At 41.2% G+C, this 22775-nt stretch overlaps 1 protein-coding gene across 1 annotated transcript in view; it reads left to right on the top strand.

The window, feature by feature from the left end:
• TRPC7 (transient receptor potential cation channel subfamily C member 7) overlaps nt 1-22775 on the top strand; it is a 142019-nt gene that overhangs the window by 49280 nt on the left and 69964 nt on the right. Inside the window, exon 3 of the mRNA XM_055302466.1 lies at nt 557-739. Coding sequence (XP_055158441.1) covers nt 557-739 — 183 coding nt within the window. The remainder of the gene's footprint in view (nt 1-556; nt 740-22775) is intronic.

Genomic DNA, 22775 nt, shown 5'->3' on the forward strand with positions numbered 1-22775 from the left:
TCCAGCACCTAAAAAGAAAGCATTTTCTTCCCCAATTTTAGCCCATCAGCCAGATCTTTCCAGTAAACTTCCTGTGTAGAACAGTTACCACTCTATGTTGGTGGTAAATGAGTGAAGGGTTATTTCCAGCCTTCGAAGTTCACTTCTTTATCACCCCTTTCTCAGAACTGGGAACAAAGAAGTGTTGCTTTGAGAGAGCCAGGATGGGCATCAGCAGCTGGCAGAAATCACTTAGAGAACAAGGTAAAAAGGCAGATCCTGGGCTGCCTCTGCAGGAATTCTGACTCAGTCAGCGTGTGACAGGCCCCAGGAATCTACAGTTGTAGCACGCACCCACAGTGACTCAGATGCAGGTAGCCAGTCCACTCTGAGGAATCCCAGCTTAGAGAAGAGGCCCTCTAGGTTGCTGTGCCTTCTGGGCACAGCGCAGCCCTGCTTCCAGTGCTCTCTGGGAGCTCACGCTTGGTGGACAGTTATTGATCCACACTGCTGTGCTGGGCAAGCCGATCTGTGGTGCTCAGTGTGACACACCCCTGATTTCTCTTTATTCTGTTAGAACGATTACAGGAAATTATCTATGCAATGCAAGGATTTTGTGGTGGGCGTGCTGGACCTATGCCGAGACACAGAAGAGGTGGAAGCGATTTTAAATGGTGATGTGAACTTGCAAGTCTGGTCCGACCACCACCGTCCAAGTCTGAGCCGGATCAAACTCGCCATTAAATACGAAGTCAAGAAGGTAAGCTTCCCCACCTCTCCAGGCCTTCCTGTCTTGCAGGGTGGCTTGCCTAGCTTTGTGCTCATGCATATTTTACCTTCCCTCAAGGTGACCACGGAAACACCAATCACCTGACTTCTCTCTAGAAAAAGAATGGCCAGTCTTGCAGGGACTGCTCAGAGCTCCTCTTAGCAACCCCTTCCTTTCATTCCCCACCCCACCAAGAGAAAGGTAGCACGACTTAATTCTATGAACAGGCTTTCAGCCTGGAAAACAAAAGAGATTTTCAGCCTCCAGACAACTGGCAGGGACAACGTGACATGACATCAGCTAGTAGGCCAATTCCCCAGTTTTATAAGAAACATATTACTCTGGTCTACCAATAGCATTGATTGAGCTCTGTGTGCCTGGGAACTTGCTGTGTAGAAAATGTTCTAGTGTGGAGGTTTTGTGGGATCCACGGTTATGGGAGTCTTAGAAAAACTTCACTCCAAAGGCTTATGAAAGTATTTAGTAGGAGGCTCAAGGAGACTCACAGGAGTAAGTTCATCCGCATTTCCTCAGTTAACCTCAAAGTGTCTTTAATCCCACAGGCACCTAGTAGCCCTCAGACCCAAAGTAAGTGGTCAGATTGAAGTTCTCAGCAGCAAAAGTCAATTATGTTTCCACTTTGGACATACTCTGTATTCTTTAAAATCTGCTCTTACATTAGATGATGTCATCCATCCTGATGAAAACTGCAGAGCTCCAAAGATCCATGTGTTGTATTATCATTGTTTTGCACATAAGCAAAATATGTGATCAGGATTTTTTTTTTCCAGCTATTCCACAGGATCAGTACTGGGGGTATTTTCAGTGCTCCCAAACTGACCTCTGGGCACTTCTCCTCTTGCTTGCTTATCTTAATTTGTGTGGAGGGAATCATCCTTCAACAAACCACATTTATCTGTGGGATTTATCTAGTGAGAGCTTCCAAATTAAAAAAATCTTCCTGCCCTCTTACTTTTAATAGTAATAAAAACTAAGAAAAATAGCTTTTTTTCAAAGACTCTGAGTCCCAAAGGCAAAGTGGACAATCACGGGAAATTTGGCCTTCAATTACCATTCAAAAGCATACGGCTATGAAAACAGAGGGAGAAGGCTATAGGTTCAAGTACAACCCTATTTTTTTAGCTCAGGAAAACTCATTTTTTTACCAGCCTGAAGAGCTCAATGAGTCTTTTCATGAAAGCACAACAATCCAATCCAGAAGCTGCTAAGATATCCATGGCCTTGGAGTTCACAGACACCCTGCTATGGAGATTGTTTAGCAGTGGTAAAGATGAGCTTAAGTTTCCAAAACCATAAGCATTTCCTTCCTTGCCTAAGCCAGAGTATCCTCCTGCCTCCCAGCACAGGGAAGGAGCCACAGGGTGGAGGTGAAGATGTCTTTGAAAACCCAAAGAACAGAGATGCTTGGCATCTGCAGATTTATATTCACAGTTTTGGCTATTCCTGGGCAATTCCAATGGCCCATAAAATGCAAGCATTTACCATTTTTCTGAAATGTAAATCCAAATCTCTTAGCAAAACTGTCACTGAGGGTAGATCAGTCAGCTAGTCTGAAAGTCGGGCCACCACCTCAAAGCTACCTGTCCCCTCTCATTGTCAATTACTAAGTGCAAAACAACTCCAGTGATGAGTGAGGAGAAAAAGTGAAGTACTCCATGAACATGACAGTTTGGGGCACAAAAAAAGGTTTTATGAGGGAAATTATTTAGAGATATTAGCCAATTAGGAGAGTCATAAAGGTCTCAGGAAATATCCATCATGTATGTCAAGTGTCTGTAGCAATCCATAGTAGGGAAGATGATAAACAACCTGCATAAAGAGTCAGCCTTGCTCATTTTAAGTACCTGCAATGGGTAAATTGTCTCCAACCATGTATACCATTATGCAACATCAGACAGATTCAGAGTTCTCCTTGACATTTATTCTATCATGAGCTATGGTGAAAATACCTAATATTAAAAAGGTATATTAATATTATAATGAGATTTCTTTTTTAATTTATGAACTTTAGCATGCTTCCATGGGCACAATCTAACCCTGGATCTTTGAGTTATGAAATGACTAGCTAGCATCACAGCTTATTTGTAGATACACTGCCTTTACACCTGATATATACAACACTTTTAAAGCTGGAATACAGAACCATAAAAATTTCCTAAGTCTCTGCCTGTATGATATCAAGTTAAACCATTAATTTGGTAATTAAAACAAACTAGTTATTCTTGGCAATTTCATGGGATGCTACCAAATATGGCCTTAAAAAAAAAAAAAAGGTTTCTTATTCAAATAAATTTGAAGATCCTGAGTTAAGTCGAGTCAAACAGATTTCTTTGCTTTAAGACATTACAGAGCTTTTAATATGTATTACTATATTTATTAAAAGAAGAAGGTACTATATGCATTACTTGACCACAGAACTCTATTTCTCATAGAACATCTGGTGAAACTAGTTTTCTATGTAATAGTCTTTGGGATACTCTAATGCAGAATCGGCTTAAATTATCCATGTAACACACCGTTCTAAATGAAGTGGGTGCCGCCCTGTGGCTGGTAATGAGCCCTGGATCATGTCCTTCACTTAAACGTCTACCTCTCTTCAAGCACCACACTAACAATGTCTGGTCCTCTGGCTGGCTCAACCATGTCAGCCTCATTAGATAAAGACAATTATCCCACCACTGCACAAAGGACCACCTGGTAAAGAGAAAAGAATCATGAAGAAGGTGTCAGGAGACCAGATTTTTAGCACAATTCTTTCACTTACTAGTTACATGGTCTTCGGCAAGTCTTCGATGCTCTCTGAGTCACATTCCGTATCTGTAAACTGGGCATATAAGCTTTTGCTTCAGAGTTTTCTGTGAACTTTTAAATGAATGGATATGAAACTGTAACATTCTCTGTAGTTCCACAGGAAAGCACCATTGCTGTCATTCAATAATGTCCTCCTTCCTTGGAACTAGAGGGGTCTTTCTGTTTTCACAGATATTCCCAAACTTGTCCCTTGCCTTCTCCCTAGAAAAATGCTAGAAACTGCCCCTTGGGTAAGAACATTATCATTATAGCCTAAAATTCCTCCAGAAAAGACAAAAGGTCTTATGAGGATATTGTTGTTCTCCATGATTTTTGCTTTAAGATAAAACTCAGCCTTCCCAAAACCCTGGCAGATACGTTATCTGAAATGCTAATCACTGTGTTTGGAAGACAATGTTGGGGAAGTGGCTCAGAAGGTGCCCTCTGAGATTAATCCTGACCCCAGAGTCTACCACACCACCAACTGTATGCTGGGCTCTGGGGAGACTGAGAAGACCAAGACCCGGGCCTCACCTTTAGGGGGTTCATCTAGCAAAGGAGAGAGAAGAGTGAATCAGTTACCACCCTGAGCAGGACAAACAGAAATTGGAAGGGGCAGCATGGAAGCCAGAGGAAGCAGTGACCAGCTCAGTCTGGACCCCAGGAAAAGTTTCCCAGAAGCGGAAATGCTTGAGACAGGGCTAAAAGGATGGGAGGTGCAAGAGGGGATGTCAATCTAGCAGAGAAGCAAGGGAGGACAATTTAGGCAGAGGGAGGTGAAAGTTGAAAAGCTTCAGGTACCTGAGGGAGAGTAGCATATGTGGGGCTATGTTTAGAGGGGGACAAGTGCTTCTCTATGGCTAATCACTGTGGGAAAGGAGCAGACCAGAAAGCTTGTCAGAACTAAATCCTTGAGGGTGTTTCATTACACAGCCACTTGGACATTATCTTGGCAGTTCTGTCCCAGGGAATTTTCTGTGATGATGCAAATGTTCTATTTTCTGCTGTCTACCATAGTAGGTGCTAACTTCTTATGCATGGCCAGCCAGCACTGGAAATGTGGCTAATGTAATTATGAAACTGAATTCTTATTATTTTTAATTAATTAATTTAAATATTAAAGCTACATGGGAGCAGTGGGTATGACACGAGACAGTGTGACTGTAAATCCTCACCCATGCCTTCAATAAGCTTTCAGTGAGTGCCTACAAACTATGCTGTGCTAATCACTGGGGATATGTGGTGAATAAAAAGGACATGATGTCAGCCATCATGGGAAAGACAGATATTAATCAACACATCACACCAATAAATTGTCATGCTGGATTAGAAGTGTTATAAAAGATAAGACCATGATATTACAACTTCTAAAGTTAGATGTCACCTAATAAGGGAGATCAGTGATGGCTTCTCTGAGGAAGTCATACTTGCTCTGAGAGCTAAAGAATAAAAAGTTAACCAGACATAGGGAGGACATTGCTAAAGGACAGAACATGTTCAAAGCATATTCAAAGGTCCTGTGGTAAGAGAAAACATAGCATATAAGAGAAATTGAAAGAAGGTGACTGTGGCTGAAATAGAAGCCCTAGGGAAGGTGTGGGATGAGTGTAAAGAAGCAGGCAGGGACCAGACCAGGCAGGGGCTCACAGGCCATGCTAAAGAATTTTGTTCTTATTCTTTTTTAAAGAATAATAGGAATCCATTGGAAACTTCAAGCAGTGGTTGTAAAGATGGGGAAAGAAGCAGACAGCTTTTCCTCTGAGAAAGGCTGGAAGGCAATCGGGTAGGTAGGGGTACAACATTGTTGTTGGGCAAAAGGGACATGATATTAATAGAGATAGGTGTCGTTAAGCTGTGTTGACAAGCAAAGCCAAAGTTATAGTGGCTTTTAACAAAAGAAGGCTTATTAACTGCTCATCCTATTTCTGTCCTAGAAGAGAACACTCTCAGGAACCCAGGCTGATAGGACAGCTACCCTCTCCAATGGTCCCACCCTGCCAAAGGGAACTCCCATGATGGAGAGTCCCACACCAGCAAGAAAATGCTTCCACCTAGCAGTGGCATGCATTGTTTCCACTTACAAACTCATTGTCAATGATCAGTCACATCACCCACCACACTATGAGAGAAGCCAGGAAGTATAACCCTGCCATATGTTGAAAGGAAAGAAAAATGAAGCTGTTTGGCAAATGGCACTAATGACTACCAAAAGGATAAAAGTCAGAGGAATCCATATTAATAGCCTCAACTTCTCTATAAATAGGAAGCAGAATCACCCTCTGAGGTAGAAGGCAGCCTGAAAAAAAGTGAAAAAAAAAGAGAAAGTTGGGGGGAAAATTCCTTGGGAGATGGAAGACAGCTGAGCAGTAGAGCCAACAGCCCAGCCAAGACTGGAAACTATAAATTCATTGCCAGTAGCCTGTGTTCTTAATAAAAATAGAAAATCTCTACAAAAAAAAAAAAAAAATGGTAAGACGCCAAGTCAGTGTCCTCCGTGAACCTTAATTCCATGCTGTCAATTTCATTTCAAGATTTTTTCACAGACATTGGTCCCAGAAGTGCACAAAATGTGGCCAGAGGTTCCCCTCCAAGAATAATGCCAAAGAGGGAGGGGCAAGTTTGGGGGGGGGAGGGTAATTCCATCCACATCACCACTCTGTCAGAGCTGGGCCAGGGCCTCTAACCCCAGCAGAAGTCCCTTCACTTTTCTTCCAAAAATCACCACCTTGTACACATTTTGCAGCCATGTTGGGAACAGGCCCACTTTTCTACCTGGAAAAAACCCCAGGAAAAGAAAACAGAACATGGTAAGTCCTCCATTCACTAGGTATGTGGCTTTAGTTAGGTTACTTAGCCTGCTGGCCTGCAGCAAACTCCCAGAGAAGGTGCACCCTGATGCTCAAGAGCCTGCTGACCAAAATCTGTGTTAAAACTGACAATGAGGCCCAGCTATAGATACACAGTTGGCTGAAACCCCTCACCCAAATGCAGTGGCTGTGGAGAGGGACAGGAGGGAGCGGGAAGATGACTTTTGCTGAGGTTCTTTTTCATTTCCTCTGTCTGCAGAGAGCACAGGGACAGTAAGAAAAGGGGACCTGGGGACACCAGGGCTTTCTAGAGGACGTCTAAGAGGCCACTGAGACACTCACATGCTCTAAGCAGACATTCTCCCACTGTGTTTTCCTGCTGAGGCATCGTTTTACCAGATGCTCAGAGTTAGGAAGATCAGAGTTGTCACAAACACAGTCTGGCTGGTCAGGCACTACCCCAAACTGTGCTGCAGGATGCCCACTAGCTGCCAAATACTGTCGGAATCCACTTGTATCAAAAGCATCAATCAGCATCCTCTTTGTGGATTCCTCTCAGCATTTCTGTAGCCCTCACCTGACCACACAGCAGAAAAATGATCACTGTCCACCAATCATTCGTCTCAGAGGGGCTATCTTTTGCATAGGAAAGAAGTTTTGTTCTTCTCAAGCAGCAAATCCCCAAGAAGGACTAACCCATGTATGCACATATCCCTTTTCTGCCTGGAAAAACTCTGAGAGGAAAAATAGAACCTGATGGGCACCAATACAGTGTTGTGTCTAGAAGCCTAATTGTGCATATTCAAGTCCTAAGTCGCTTCCCTACTAAATATGTTGCTTCAGGCAAGTTCTTTCATCCCTGTTTCCTTATCTCTATAAGGAGAGCAAATAATACGTAATAATCAGTATTCCTTAACATCCATAGTGCAGCTAGAACATGGTAAATGCATAATAAATGTGAGCTAATGGAAGCTGTTTGCCATGTTGTTCATACAAGAACTATTCTTCAGACTAAACCAGAATTGAGAGTGGAGTAAGATTGCAGCATAGCAGAGGGGCCCTGAGCTTACCTCATCCATCAAACACAGGTAGATCAATATGAATCATTTTGAACAAGTAGGAAATCGATCTGAGGATTAAGAAAATAATCTACACAATTGGAGGAAAGAACATGGCAGATGTAAGGTTCAGAGCCATGAATTGGGGAAGAGAAAAGCCTCAGAGCCACAGAGGGAAGGGAACCGAACCCTTTTCTCTGAGTGAAGTCAGGGAGAGAGGGAGAGAGTAGGAGAGAGAGCAGCATGTAGGTGCATGCAAGATGCCATGGTGTGGGGATCTCCTGGGTCGCACCGGGAGAGATCACTCCCCTTCCTGGAGTACATTGGAAGAGGGTATTTTGCCTCTTCAAGGATGAAAGACCAGCCAAGAGCCATTGAGCAGCCATTGGGCAACAGGAGACAGAGGAATGCTCAGAGGGCAGATAACCTAGTCACAGATTTTCTCTGTGCATCACAACAGACTATAGCCACCGTACCCACACCATGCCATGTGACTGCTTTCCTGGAACAGAATGGTGCCCAGTGCAGTGCTGCCAGGCTCTTCCCTGGGGTAGGGGAGTGGGTTTGCACCTTGCCAGGCCCTTTAAGATTTGAAGTTTTGAATCTCAGTTACCAGCCAGAGATAAAAAAGAGAACTGGGGTGCCAGGCACAGACAGGTTGAAGGCAAGGATTTGATGAAAGCCTGGGACACAGGAGAGGAGATTGTTTGCTCTTCTGTAAGGGCCTCCTGAAAAGGTGTAGTGATGCCATCTTCCAATCCCGCCCACCAGCACAGTCCAACTTCCGAGAGAAGCATAGTGCCTCCAGGGGACGCTGGACTCATTTACACCAAACCCCACCCACCTGCCTGGCAGGGGCATCTTTACAAGGACAAGTCTGACTGTGAGCCAGCGCAGCGGGCCTCTCCCCCAGAACACTAACCCAGTCCCTCCACATGTACCAGATCTGCTGATAATAGAGTGCTCCAAAGCATCAGCTTCAGTCAGGTGGGATAGGATGAGGAGTTTTTTTCCTTTTTTTTTTCTTTGGTATCAGGCTTATACATTTTGTTCATTTGTTGGTTTGTTTGCTTGTTTCCTTTTGTTTTTTGGATCAAACTTTTTAACTTTTTTTCTTTTTCTTTTCTCATTCTTTCTTTTTTAGTCTCTGAAATCAGGCTTATAATTTTTTTGTTTGTTGGCTTTTTTGTTCCTTTTCTGTTTTCTGTTTTCTTGGATTAGGCCCTTTAAAAATTTTTTTTCTATCAGGCTTATCTTAACAAACAAATCAAAGCTCATCTAGTTAAAGATCCAAACACTCCATACTACAAGCAAGGAAGGACTCTGCAGAGGATTGACCTATGGGGAAAAGCAGCCAAAACACAACAGCAGAGTGCACAGGGCATACACCAGAAACACTTCCTGAAGTGCTAGGCCCTGGACAGTGGAGGACCCTTTCTTAATATAGCATTACTCTCAGGACCAGGAAACATAACAAGCTTTCTGAATTTCTGAATGCACAAAAGATGGAAACCTAGACATAATGACAAGATGAAGGAATTCTCCCCAAAGGAAAGATCAAGAAGAATTCTCAGTCAAGGATTTGCTCAAAATAGATATGAGGAATACATCTGAACAAGAATTTAGAGCAATAGTCATTAAGAATACTAGCTGGGCTTAAAAGAAGCATAGGAGACAGCAAAGAAACCCTGGCTGCAGAGATCAAAGCCCTAAAAACTAGTCAGGGCAAAATAAAAAATGCTTTCATTGACATGCAAAACTGACTGGATATAATCACTATCAGGATGGAAGAAGCAGATGAACAAATAGGTGATACAGAAGATAAGATTATGGAAAATAATGAAGTTGAAAAAGATGAAGGAAAGAAAACTATTATATCACAAATGTAGACTTAGGAAACTCAGGAATTCCACAATGTATAATAATATCCATAACCTAGGAGTCCCAGAAGAAGAAGAGCAGGGGAAAAGAAGCAGAAAGTTTATCTGAACAAATTATAGCTGAGAACTTCCCTAATCTAGGAAAGGAAAGAGTTTCAAGTCTAAGAGGTAAAGAGAAATCCCTTCAAATTCAACAAAAATAGATCAACATCAAGACATATCACAGTGACACCTGCACAATACAAAGATAAAAGGAGAATTCTGAAAGCAGCTAGAGACAAAAGTTTCTTAACCTACAAAGGTAGACATATAAGGTTAGCAGCAGATCTGTCCACAGAAACATGGCAGGTCAGAAAGGACTGGCATGATATATTCAACATGCTAAATGGGAAAAATATGCAGCCAAGAATACTTTATCCAGCAGGTTGTCATTCAGAATAGAATGAGAGAAAAAGAGTTTCAAAAGACAAACAAAAACTAAAGGAGTTCACGAACACTGAACGAGCTCTTCAATAAATATTAAAGGGGACCTTTGAGTGGGAAAGAGAGACCAAAAGTAACAAAGACTGAAAATGAACAGAAACAATCATAGGACAGCAACTTTACAGGTAACACATAGCACTAAATTCGTATCTATCAATAATTACTCCGAATGTAAATGGATTCAGTGCTCCAATTAAAAGACAGGGAGTATCAAAATGGATTTTTAAAAAAACAAAAAAACAAAAAAAAAAAAAAAACAGGGCAGCCCCGGTGGTGCAGCGGTTTAGCGCCGCCTGCAGCCCAGGGTGTGATCCTGGAGATCGAGTCCCACATGGGGCTCCTTGCATGGAGCCTGCTTCTGCCTCTGCCTGTGTCTCTGCCTCTCTGTGTGTGTGTGTCTCTCATGAATAAATAAATAAAATCTTTTAAAAATAAATAAATAAATAAATAAATAAATAAATAAATAAATAAATAAATAAATAAGCCATCAATATGCTGCTTACAAGAAACTCATTTTAGAGCCAAGACACTCCCAGATTGAAAGTGAGGGGGTGGAGAACTATCTACCATGCTAATGGACATCAAAAAAAAAAGCTGATAATTCTATCAGACAAACTAGATTTTAAACCAAAGATTAGTAAGATATGAATAAGGGCACTATATCATAATAAAGGGAAAGGGAGGTCTATCCAACAAGATCTAACATTGTAAATATTTATGCCCCCAACTTTGAAGCAAATATATAAATCAATTAATAACAAACTTAAAGAAACTCATTGATAATAATACAATAATAGGAGGGGACTTTAATACCTCAATCACAGCAATGGAAGATGGCTGCTTCTAAGCATAAGATCAACAAGGAAACAATGGCTTTGAATGACACATGGACCAGATGGACTTAACTGATATACTCAGAGCATTTCATCCTAATGTAACAGAATATATGTTCTTTTCAAGTATACATAGAACATTCTCCAGAACAGATCATATACTAGGTCACTAATCAAGCCTCAACTAGTACAAAAAGATGGAGATCATAACCATGCATATTTTCAAATCACAATACTATGAAACTTGAAGTCAATCACAAGAAAAAATTTGGAAAGACCACAAATACATGGAGGTTAAAGAATATTCTACTAAATAATGATTGGGTTAACCAAGAAATTAAAGAAGGAATTTAAAAAATACATGGAAGCAAATGAAAATGAAAACCCGACAGTCCAAATCCTTTGGGATGTAGCAAAGGGAGTCATAATAGGGAAGTATAGAGCAATACAAGCCTTCCTCAAGAAGCAAGAAAAGTCTCAAATGCACAACCAAACCTTACATCTAAAGGAGATGGAAAAAGAACAGTGAATAAAGTCTACAGCCAGCAAAAGTAGGGAAATCATTAAGATTAGAGCAGAAATAAATGACATAGAAATAAAATAAAAACAGTAGATCAATGAAAGTAGGAGCTGGTTCTCTGAGAGAATTAACAAAACTGATATACCCCCTAGCCAGACTTATCAAAAAGAGAAAGGACCCAAATAAATAAAATCACAAATGAAAGAGGAGAGATCATCAACAGTACAGAAATATAATTATAAGAGAATGTTATGAGCAATTATATGCCAACAAATTGGGCAATTTGGAAGAAATGGATAAATTCCTAGAAACATATAAACTAAAAACTGAAACAGGAGGAAATAGAAAATTTGAACAGACCCACAACTAGCAAAGAAATTGAATCAGTAATCAAAAATTTCCCAACAAACAAGAGTCCAGGACTAGAGAGCTTCCCAACAGAATTCTACCAAACATTTAAAACAAAATTAATACTTATTCTTCTGAAGCTGTTCCAAAAAATAAAAATGGAAGGAAAACTTTCAAACTTATTCTATGAGGACAGCATTACCTTGATTCCAAAACCAAAGACCCCGCTAAAAAGGAGAATTACAGACTAATATGAACATGGATGCAAAACGAATATGGATGCAAAAATTCCCAGCAAGATACTAGCTAATCAAATCCAGCAGTACATTAAAAGGATTATTTGCCATGATCAAGTGGAATTTACTCCTGGGCTGCCAGGGTGGTTTAGTATCTGCAAATCAATCAATATGATATATCATATTAAAAAAAGAAAGGATAAGAACCATATGAACCTCTCAATAGATGTAGAAAAAGCACCTGACAAAATATAGCATTCTTTCTTGACAAATAATCTTCAAGAAAGTAGGGATAGAAGGAACATACCTCAACAATAAAGGCCAAAAGCAAAAGACCCACAGCTAATATCATTCTCAATGGGGAAACTGAGAGCTTTTCCCATAAGGTCAGGAACATGACAAGGACATCCACTCTCACCTCTCTTGTTCAACACAGCACTGGAAGTCCTAGCCTCAGCAATCAGACAACAGAAAGAAATAAAAGGCATCCAAACTGACAAGGAAGAAGTCAAACTTTCACTCTTTGCAGATGACATGATACTCTATGCAGAAAACCTGAAAGACTCCATCAAAGTTGCTAGAACTGATTCATGAATTTAGCAAAGTTATAGGATATAAAATTAACATACAGAAATCTGTTGCATTTCTATACACCAGACACCCAGATGGCTAACAGACACATGAGAAGATGCTCAACATCACTCATCATCAGGGAAATATAAATCAAAACCACAATGATACCACCTCACACCAGTCAGAATGGCTAAAATTAACAAGTCAGGAAACAACAGATGTTGATAAGGATGTGAAGAAAGGGGGAACTCTCTTCCACTGTGGTGGGAACTCAAACTGGTGCGGCCACTCTGGAAAATAGTATGGAGGCTTCTCAAAAAGTGAAAAATAGAGCTACCCTATGACCCAGGATTGCACTGCTAGGTATTTATCCAAAGGATACAAAAATGCTGATTTTAAGGGGTACATGCACCCTGATGTTTATAGCAGCAATGTCCACAATAGCCAAATTATGGAAAGACCCCAAATGTCCATCAACTGACGAATGGATAAGGAAGATGCAGTATACACAAACACACACAATGGAATTATTCCATAACAATCAAAAAAGAATGAAATCTTGCCATTTGCAATGATGTGATGGAACTAGAGGGATTTATGCTAAGTAAAGTAAGTCAGAGAAAGATAAATTTCATATGATTTCACTCATATGTGGAATTTAAGAAACAAAACAGGTGAACATAGAGGAAGGGAAGAAAAAAATGAGACAAAACAGAAAGGAAGGCAAACCATAGGAGACTCTAAAATATAGAAAACAAACTGAAGGTTGCTGGAGGGGAGGTGGGTGAGGGGATAGGCTAAATGGATGATGGGTGTTAAGGAGGGCGCTTGTTGGAATGAGCACTGGGGATATACGTAAGTGATGAATCACTAAATTCTACTCCTGAAACCAATACTACACTCTATGGTAACTAATGTGAATTTAAATTAAAAACAAAAAGACTAAAGCAGGATTTCTCAACCTCAGTACTACTGACATTCTCAGCCAATTTTTCACTGGGGACACCATCTTGTGCGTAATAGGAATCGTTAGCACTGTCCCTGGCCTCTACCCACTAAATGCCAGTAGCATTCTCCCCCCATACTATATCAACCAGAAATGTCTCCATATAGTCTCTAAAGTCCCTGGGGGAATGGTGGGAACAAAATCATCCCCTGTTGAGAATCTCTGGATAGTTTTCAGAATCTAGGCCATAACCCCCCTTAACGATAAACCCTGAGAGCAGGGATTATAGTCCTCCAAGGATATACTGCATCTCTCTAGAGCAAATCCAAAGTTGGATCAAACTCAAACGCACTGTATTCCTCTAGAACTAAATTCTCAAACGTAACTGCACAAAGAAACCACCTGAGAGCTTTATTAGAAAACACCAATGTCAGTGCCCCACGCTCCGTCTCGAATCTAATTCTTCTGGGTGGGAGCCCAGGGAATGTATTTATTAAAGCTCTCATAATTCTAACTTGCAGAAAAACTGAGCTCCTGGAAGGTGGGACCTCTCCTCACCTATCTTGGTCTCTGAAGCCAGAAAACAGTACTCAGCCTGCACATAATGTGCTGGCTCCCTGCTGAGTAAATGAAGAGATGGATGTAAAGTGCAAAGTCATAGGCTTTAATCCTTCTCCAACTAACTGTAATTCCCCTTGTGATTAAAAGTCCTCATAGCAGAATTCAGATGATGTTCCACACTGGCCTCAAAGTATGAGGCCGCCACCCCCATTTTTCCACTGACTTGTGTCCCTCTGGGGTTGAAACTCTGCAAAAAAGAACTCTTACTCTTTTTAAAAAACAAACAAACAAACAAACCCTAACAATGGTCTGGCCCTGGCAGTCTTAGGGATGGAGCAGAGAGAAGGGTGGCTGCCGGGGTGCCTCTGCATAATCAGGGAGAGACCATGAGGCCTTTGTCCACCAAAAGGTAGCTCAGATCACTGACTGTTCAACAGTGGATCTCAGGATTGTACCCTCCATGCATTAGCTTGAGTTGCTGGCCTGTCCCCACACCCTGCCTGGCTCAGGTTTAAGAGCGAAAAGCAAGCAGAACACCTGATGCCTCCTCTTTGCCTTTCCTCAAGCCTGCTATGAATCATCTAACACAACTTCCTCTAAAGAGCAGATGTCACTATGCTTTTGCAAAAGAGATTTCAGATCCTCAAAGTATGGGCTGTCAAAACAGGGCAGAAAACTACTGTGACTTTTGGTTATTTTGCTGCCTTTTGTTCAGCTCTTTCACTATATAAATATTTACATGAAAGAATAATCCTTTAAAGCATTTTTCTTCTTCTTGGTTATCATGTTTCCTAGGCTACATGGCCTTGCTTTTGTAACTATGCTGATACTCACCAAGTGCTGCATTTATTAAAATAGAGTCTGATTATTATTACATCCTGATTTGGAGGTTAACAAGAAGAGAAGAATTTAAGGAGCATTCAAGGAAGAAACATAAATCCTCAATGCCTCCAAGAAATAAATGTAAATCAGATACATTTACTAGCCCAAAGTGGAAAGAACAGCAAGAGCCATTTTCAAATTGTTACTTTTATCCCAGGGTCAAACAGATCTTAGAAATTATAGTACCCCCAAGGACCTCTGAATAACTCCAGTAATTAAGCTAAAGACCAATACTCATTATTTCTGTAGTAATGCTCATATATGGATTCAGAGTCTTAATGAGCATTTGATCTTTTATATATTCCTCCCATTATGTGCCATAATGCATTATTCTTTTATTAACATTCATCTGCCTAAGGTCACTTGCAAATTCCTTGATGGAAGGGGAGTTTTGTAAGTCTAATTGTGGATGAAAATCTTTGCTTAAAAGAAATCCTTTCACTTATATAATCCAAGCCATAGTCCTATTGTACCTAAAAGACTGGAATAGCCTCCAACTGTCGTTACCTCTGTCCTCTACCTCTCCTCCTACACACACACACACACACACACACACACACACACACACACACAAAAGAGTTACAAAATTTTTTTAAGTAATCAGATACTGTCATGCCCTTTCACATCTTCCATCTAAAAGTGAACAAGACAGGTGCAGCCCCTGCCCTCAGGGAGCTCACAGTCTAATAATCATCACTGGGAAAAGCAGAGCCTGAGACAAGGGTCCTTGTGCAAGTGAGTGATCTCAGGATAATACTGCAAGGAAGGGGCAGAAGCTGGAGATGCAGCTAAGAAGTGGTTTCAGTGAAGCCTAGCTTCAGCCTTATCTAGTGGGGGAGCTCTGTAGTGTGAGAAGTGCTGCATTCATGCCCCATATTAAAGCAGGGGGCATCTGTATCAGTCATTACAGTGCAGGCTGCCCCCGAGGGGAAGGCATAACCTCCCAGGCATTTCTGGGCAAAGCAGCATCCACTGGGAGAGGTACATTTCTGGAGAAGGGTGTACCAGTGAACCCTGAGCAGCCAACACCCCCAGAAGCTAAGGATGCATATGCCTAACTGGTAAAAGGGATCTAGGCAGACCACCACTACCATCTTCTCACCCTTCACGTGCTTAAAATCCAAACTACTCACTGTGGCCTGACCTTCTCTCCAAATTCACCTTGCACCAGGCTCACTCCTGCTCACTGATCTCCAACACTGCCTGGTTCAATATTCCTTCAACACTCCACATGAGTGCCCAATCCAGAGAAATTAGTGATCGCTTTCCCTCAGATCTCCACTGGCTAGATCTTCCTCACTGTTCAAAACTCAGATGTAATTATAACAATTATCTCCTCCTCAGAGAGACTCTCTTGATCACCCTATCTGAGAGTGGTCACCATGTTGCTCCCTCCCTCACTGGCCACTCTCCATCCTAGTACTCTCTTTTATAGTTAATATCTGTTTGTTTACTGTTGATTTCCTCCAACACGCTAGACTCTGTGCCAGCAGCCTCACCCCTGAATCCTTAACCTACAGCAGACTCAACCAAGCAAGAGATTCTCAAAATTATTTACTGAAGTCACCAAATAATGAATGCAATATACCGGAGTTTTCTTCCAGCTTTTACTTTCTCTGAAATACAATAAAATCTCATGTTCTTGATGAGATGCATTCCTAAAAACTATTGAGGAAACTCTCAGGGTTCTCTTAAGGATCAAAATGAGATAAAGAGAAAAGTAGCCTATGAGGGGCTACTGGATATTAGTTATTATTTGTCCCATTCTTTTTTTTTTTTTTTAGATTTTATTTATTTATTCATGAGAGACACAGAGAGGCAGAAACAGGGAGCCCGGTGTGGGACTCAATTCCGGATCCTGGGATCATGGCCTGAGCCAAAGGCAGACGCTCAACCACTGAGCAACCCAGGCATCTCTATTTGTCTCATTCTTGAACCTCTCTAACTACTGACACATAGCCTGTGGAAATTCAGATCATTACTGACAGCTTTATTTTATTGAGAAAAAAAAAAGTCTCATTTAAATACAAAATGCCACTGTTTGATCAACAAAGTTAGTAATATTTTGGTCACCAAAACTGAATCCTAAAGAAATTATCAATTTTTGTACTTATTATCCCATAATAAACCCATCTAATGTATCATCATTTTACAGCTTTGCTTGTTTCCCTCCTAATGAGTATTAGCTCTTTCTGAATAGGCAGACCTAGAAACTTGAAGAGATAATCACGTGACATCTATTATCACCTAAATCTGTGGGCATTAAAAAGTAAGATCCAGTCCCTGCCATCAGGAGCTTACATTCTAAAGGGCTACAGAGACCTGATTCCAGCTCTTTATTCAACTAAGAAAGGAATGATTAGCTCAGGCAAAAATGATGTGAGAAGCCTTTGAGGAAGAAGAGGTAGCTTCAGTCAGACAGTAAAAGATGGGTCAGAGCTCAAAAGAACAGGGGAATGAAGATGTTCCAGACAAGGAAATGAGGGGAAAGCACAAAGGTGTGATAATGTTTGGAGAACTGCAGATGGCTGGGGCAGGGGTGGGGGGACATATGGGAAGAGAGGAGGCTGAGGAGGAAGGGACAAAATGGGGGTTGGGAATTGGGATCAGCAGCCTGGGGTTGTAGGAAATGTGACTTGCTGGGGATGTGGGGTCAGATGTGTTCAGTTGCGAAGATGCGCTACAATGTATGGCCTTCATTCCATAATGGAAATGGAATCCATGACATTGTATTTATAGTTTGTCTCTATAACCTTATTTATTACACAAACAGCATAACAATAGGACAAATCTTAAAAAGGAATAGTCTATAATCCTATGTCCATATGTCTGTTGTTTACATTTGTTTACATTTGTCCGATTATTCTCATATGGAGACATGTATTTACATACTTAACAGCTATAGGGTAAATAATTCTGTTATGTGATTCACTTAGCATTAAAGTAAACATTTTTCCATTTTTTCTATAATTATTAATTTTATGTCAGGACAAGACTCGTGTATCATTTATATCTTGTCTCCTGATGAACAAATACTTTTCTCATAAATTGATATTTTACTACTATCCCCACTCATATCACTTTCTTTCCTTCTTTTTTGTTATTTCCTAAAATTGAGTTTCTGAGAATGAGGCTTCTGGGTCAAAGGATACAAATATTTGTGAAACACACTATAAAATTATTTTTCCCAAGGGCTACACTACTTTTCAATATCAACAGGTTTACACAACTAAATTGGTTTCATCAGTACTTTGCCAGCATTAGATATTATTAGGATTTTTTTCCTCTAATTTAGTAGATGCAAAATATTGTCTTATGCATATTTTAAAATGCATTCCTCTGGTCACTAGGCAGATAAGCATTTTCTTTGTGAAATCTCCCTACCCACAGCCATTCACTATACAATACCACCAGTATCCTTTAGTATGTACATATTGGAGCCTGACCTGTTCCATGATGATATAAATGGCTCTTGTGCAATACAGAACTTTTTACATATTTGGGGCCAAGTCAGTGCTATGCCATGACTGTAGGCAGGCATGCTTCCTGAGACAGTTCTAATAGTAGGGTTTGATAGTATATACGAGAATGGGAACTAGCTAAGATGCTACTGAAGGAATCCAGTGGAAGGTGATGAGGGTCTAAAGAAGGGTAGTGGATGGATCTGGAGGGTATTATGCTGAGTGAAATAAGTCAATCGGAGAAGGACAAACATTATATGGTCTCATTCATTTGGGGAATATAAATAATAGTGAAAGGGAATAGAAGGGAAGGGAGAACAAATGGGTAGGAAATATCAGAAAGGGAGACAGAACATGAAGACTCCTAACTCTGGGAAACAAACTAGGGGTGGTGGAAGGGGAGGAGGGCGGGGGGTGGGGGTGAATGGGTGGCGGGCACTGAGGTAGGCACTTGACGGGATGAGCACTGAGTGTTATTCTATATGTTGGCAAATTGAACACCAATAAAAAATAAATTTATTATTCAAAAAAAATAAAGAAGGGTGGTAGCTGTGTTCATAAAAAGGGGGAAGAAATCCGTACAACTGGCTTTTTGAAGGTAGAAAATAGGATGTTGTAGTCCAGGACACAAATACAACCTAGAAGATTCTGTGAGAGTCTAGCCTACCAACCACAGGACAAACTGTGGAATCCCAAAATTGCCCTAAGGGAGAGTTCATTTTGGTGACAGAGGATACAGGAGGCCATTGTGGAGCCTGGAGGACTTTGTGGTAGGATGGAGCCATGACCAGGCCCACGTGGATGAGGGAAGGACCAGGCACGGGACAAGGAGAAAAGGATCAGGACTCAAGAGAGATGCTCAGAAAGAATACACACAGAACAATTCTCTCTCATGAGTGCCAGCCCTGTCCTCCTCTTCATGTGCATACCGCACCTCAAAGCCTCTATATTACTGATGAAGGAACTAAGGCCCAGGGAGGGAGAGCAAGTCTCCAAAAGTTAGGCAACTGATAAGAAGTAGAAGAGGAACTCCAACTTACATCCCTGGTCTCAAAGCCTCTGTTCTTAACTACCACTCTGTGCTGGGACCAGAGGGGTTAAGACCAGTACCCCCTGCCTAGCACGTTTCCAGAAGAATTCCAAAAGAGAACAGGTGTGGGGGACAAGTGAAACCACAGAGCTGAGTGGTCCTGCTCAATCCACAAGCCCTGTGCACAAAGGCAGAACAATGCCAGAAAGTGGAGGAGGGGGGTGGCTACAGAAACTAATGCAGCCAGGGTGCCTGGTTGGCTCAGTTGGTTAAGTATCTGCCTTTGACTCTGGTCATGATCCCAGAGTCTGGGATCAACTCCCACATTCGGCTTCCTGCTCAGCAGGGAGCCTGCTTCTCCCTTGGCCACTGCCTGCTGCTCCCCCTGCTTATGCTTTCTGTCAAGTAAATAAATAAAATCTTTTAAAAAAAGAAGAAACAAACAAACTAATGCAGCCAAGATCCTCAAAGATACTCAACCTCTCACCAGATCCTCAATGACCCCCTTCTCATCCAGTTTCCCCAGTTTATTTTCAGTGGACGCAAAACAGTACTTGATTTTCTAATAAGGACCACCTTCATTCAATGAGAAAAATGGAGATGTTAAAATGTTCACTAACTTGGAAGCTGCTTTCAGTAACATCAAGCTGACCTTTAGTGACATTAAAGCAAGCCCACAACAAGGATTTAGAACAACAAACTTCCAATAACCAAATCTAGTAGCACCAGTTATAGACCCTTAGCTGATCATTGATCACTTCTCCGAGAAAATGGTGTACTATGAGGGTGGGGGACACACAAGTATATATGTTCTCTTATAATTGTAAATGGCTATTCTATTTATAAACATTGCACGTATATGCACAACCATATAACATGTTGTTAAAAACTTCTTCCCAAAATAAAGGACTCCCTCCCAGAAAATCAAAGAATGCATGTTTTGGCTGAAAACCAGATCTTTCTTTTTTTCTTTTTTTTTTAATAATAAATTTATTTTTTAATTGGTGTTCAATTTGCCAACATACAGAATAACACCCAGTGCTCATCCCGTCAAGTGCCACCCTCAGTGCCTGCCACCCAGTCACCCCCAACCCTGCCCTCCTCCCCTTCCACCACCCCTAGTTTGTTAGAGTTAGGAGTCTTCATGTTCTGTCTCCCTTTCTGATATTTCCTACCCATTTGTTCTCCCTTCCCCTCTATTCCCTTTCACTATTATTTATATTCCCCAAATGAATGAGACCATATAGTGTTTGTCCTTCTCCGATTGACTTATTTCACTCAGCATAATACCCTCCAGTTCCACCCACATCGAATCAAATGGTGGGTATTTGTCGTTTCTAATGGCTGAGTAATATTCCAGTGTATACATAAACCACATCTTCTTTATCCATTCATCTTTCGATGGACACTGAGGCTCCTTCCACAGTTTTGAAAACCAGATCTTTCAACATGATGTGAATCATGCTGAATCTTTTTCTGTATGGAGTAGTGGTTAGAGTCATGAGCTCTGGAGCGAGACAGCCTGGACTGGCTTGAGGCAAATCACTTAACCTTGCTTTTCCTTCATCTTTAAAGTAGGGGCAATAATACTTGTCTTACAAAGTCCCAGAACATAGTAAGTACTGGATAAATGTGGGCTACTAGCACATTACAAATGCTACCTTTCAGGAATTATTCTGATCCGTAGCAGGTACTGGTTAGGGGACTGGCTGTGTATTACCTGGGTGGCAAGTGGCAAGCAAAGCACAGCCCACTCCAAGGTAATATGCTCTATTTTTAGAAAAATAATTCTCTATTTCTAACCTTAATCTATTCTGTTGGAAATGTAAGTTTATTACACTATTAAAACTTTACATATATATGTATAAATGTATACAATGAATTTATATACATATACTAAATATATGTATATATAAAATACTAAATATATTAAACATGTAATTAGTGAAAAAACAGGTATAACCAGTATGAATTTGCTTTATGCCTCTTGGTGTAAGAAGTCTCATCTATGGAGTGAGAGTATCTGGGTGGCTGATGTCTTGGTTGTGTGACTTTAGCCTCTCTGTGCCTCAACTGTTTAAGAAAAAACATAACTGTGTCTATGTCTTGGGATTATTATGAGAATTAAATTAATACATGAAAATAACTTAGAATCTGGTGCATCATAAATGTCCAATAAATGTTGGCTCCTAACATTACTTTCTCTAAACCATGTGAAATCTGACCCAGTATCACCTATCCAGGTAGCCAGGAAATCCTGTCTCAATCACTCTGGGCATCCTCCGCTGTCATACCACAGCCCTAAAAACTCATCTGTGTACCCAAAGGAGGGCTCTTGGCCTGTCCATTCTCCTTGTAGACACTTGCTGCCCCTAGCATTCACTGATCACCATCTGCCCAAGCTAGAGCTCCATCTAATTCATTCAACAGTTTGGTTTTGAACCATATTGGTTTGGTTTTTTTTGAGTAACTTCTCTGTCCCAAATAGGGAATTGGGTGTTGGGAATACAATAAAACAAAACAGACAAGGATCCTTTCCCTTCATGGAGCTTCCAATGAAGCAAATGAAGCAGGATCTGTGGGCCAGACTAATGCTAGGGTCCTCCTCTTCCACAAAGAAGCCCCTTGGCACTGGTCAATTACCCCAGTACTCTGAAATGACCCCTATCTGGGGATCCTTCTACCTCTGGGGCAGAGTTCAAATGCAATCTGTCTACATCTCACAGAAAACTCATAAAGCCCACTTCCTTCTTCTAGTCTCAGGAAGCATCTCTCCAATAACAGGTACCCTCCTCCAGCCCCTCTCCTTCACTAGGCCTTGATCCCCTAAAAATACCAGCATATGGCCTCTGGAACCATCACTGAAACCTCAAGAAACTATATAATTCCTCCTGAGCCAGGACTACCTTGCTCAGAGAACCCTCCTGGCCACCTCCTCAGGAGGCAGATGGCAAAACACCACTCATTCTCCCCAAATGACACATCAGCTGAGAAAACATGATGGGTTCATCTTCCAGGCAGGATATTCAGATACCCAGCAATACAGAGGGGGTGAAGGCAGGGGCATCTAAAGCTCAGTGGATAGAAGATGGCAACTGGGCTACAGAGCTGTCTGAGGGTAGGAAGATGCAGAATGGACTTTTGGGTCTGATGAGCAAAGGATTTTAACATGATTTCAAGACAGCAATTGCAGCAGAGTTCAGGGGCCAGATTTCAGATAGATCAAAGGCTTAGGAAAGGTCAAGAATGCCAGTTGTGATTGACACTTCTTCCTCTGGGAGGGAGAGGAAGAGAGGATGAGCATCTCGGTAGAGAAGAGGTGAAAGCTGTGAGGGTAGCTCTTGCCCAACTGCCCTATGGAAAATGAGACAAGACAGAGTGCTGAGGGTGTAAAGTGAATACAGGCATTCAATTTATCTTCTGGTGCATGAAACTTAGTGGCACAAAAACACAACAAATCATTGTATCTGGTTACAATTCTGTGAGTTAGGAAATCTGACATGGCCCAAGGGAGAAATTCTTATGGCCAGAGGGCATTAGCTGGAGTCAGTTGCTCAGCTGTATTGAATTGGTGGTTATGCTGAAATGGAAGATTCAG

Source organism: Nyctereutes procyonoides, unplaced genomic scaffold, assembly GCF_905146905.1.
Source record: "Nyctereutes procyonoides isolate TBG_1078 unplaced genomic scaffold, NYPRO_anot_genome, whole genome shotgun sequence".
Classification (NCBI taxonomy): domain Eukaryota; kingdom Metazoa; phylum Chordata; class Mammalia; order Carnivora; family Canidae; genus Nyctereutes; species Nyctereutes procyonoides.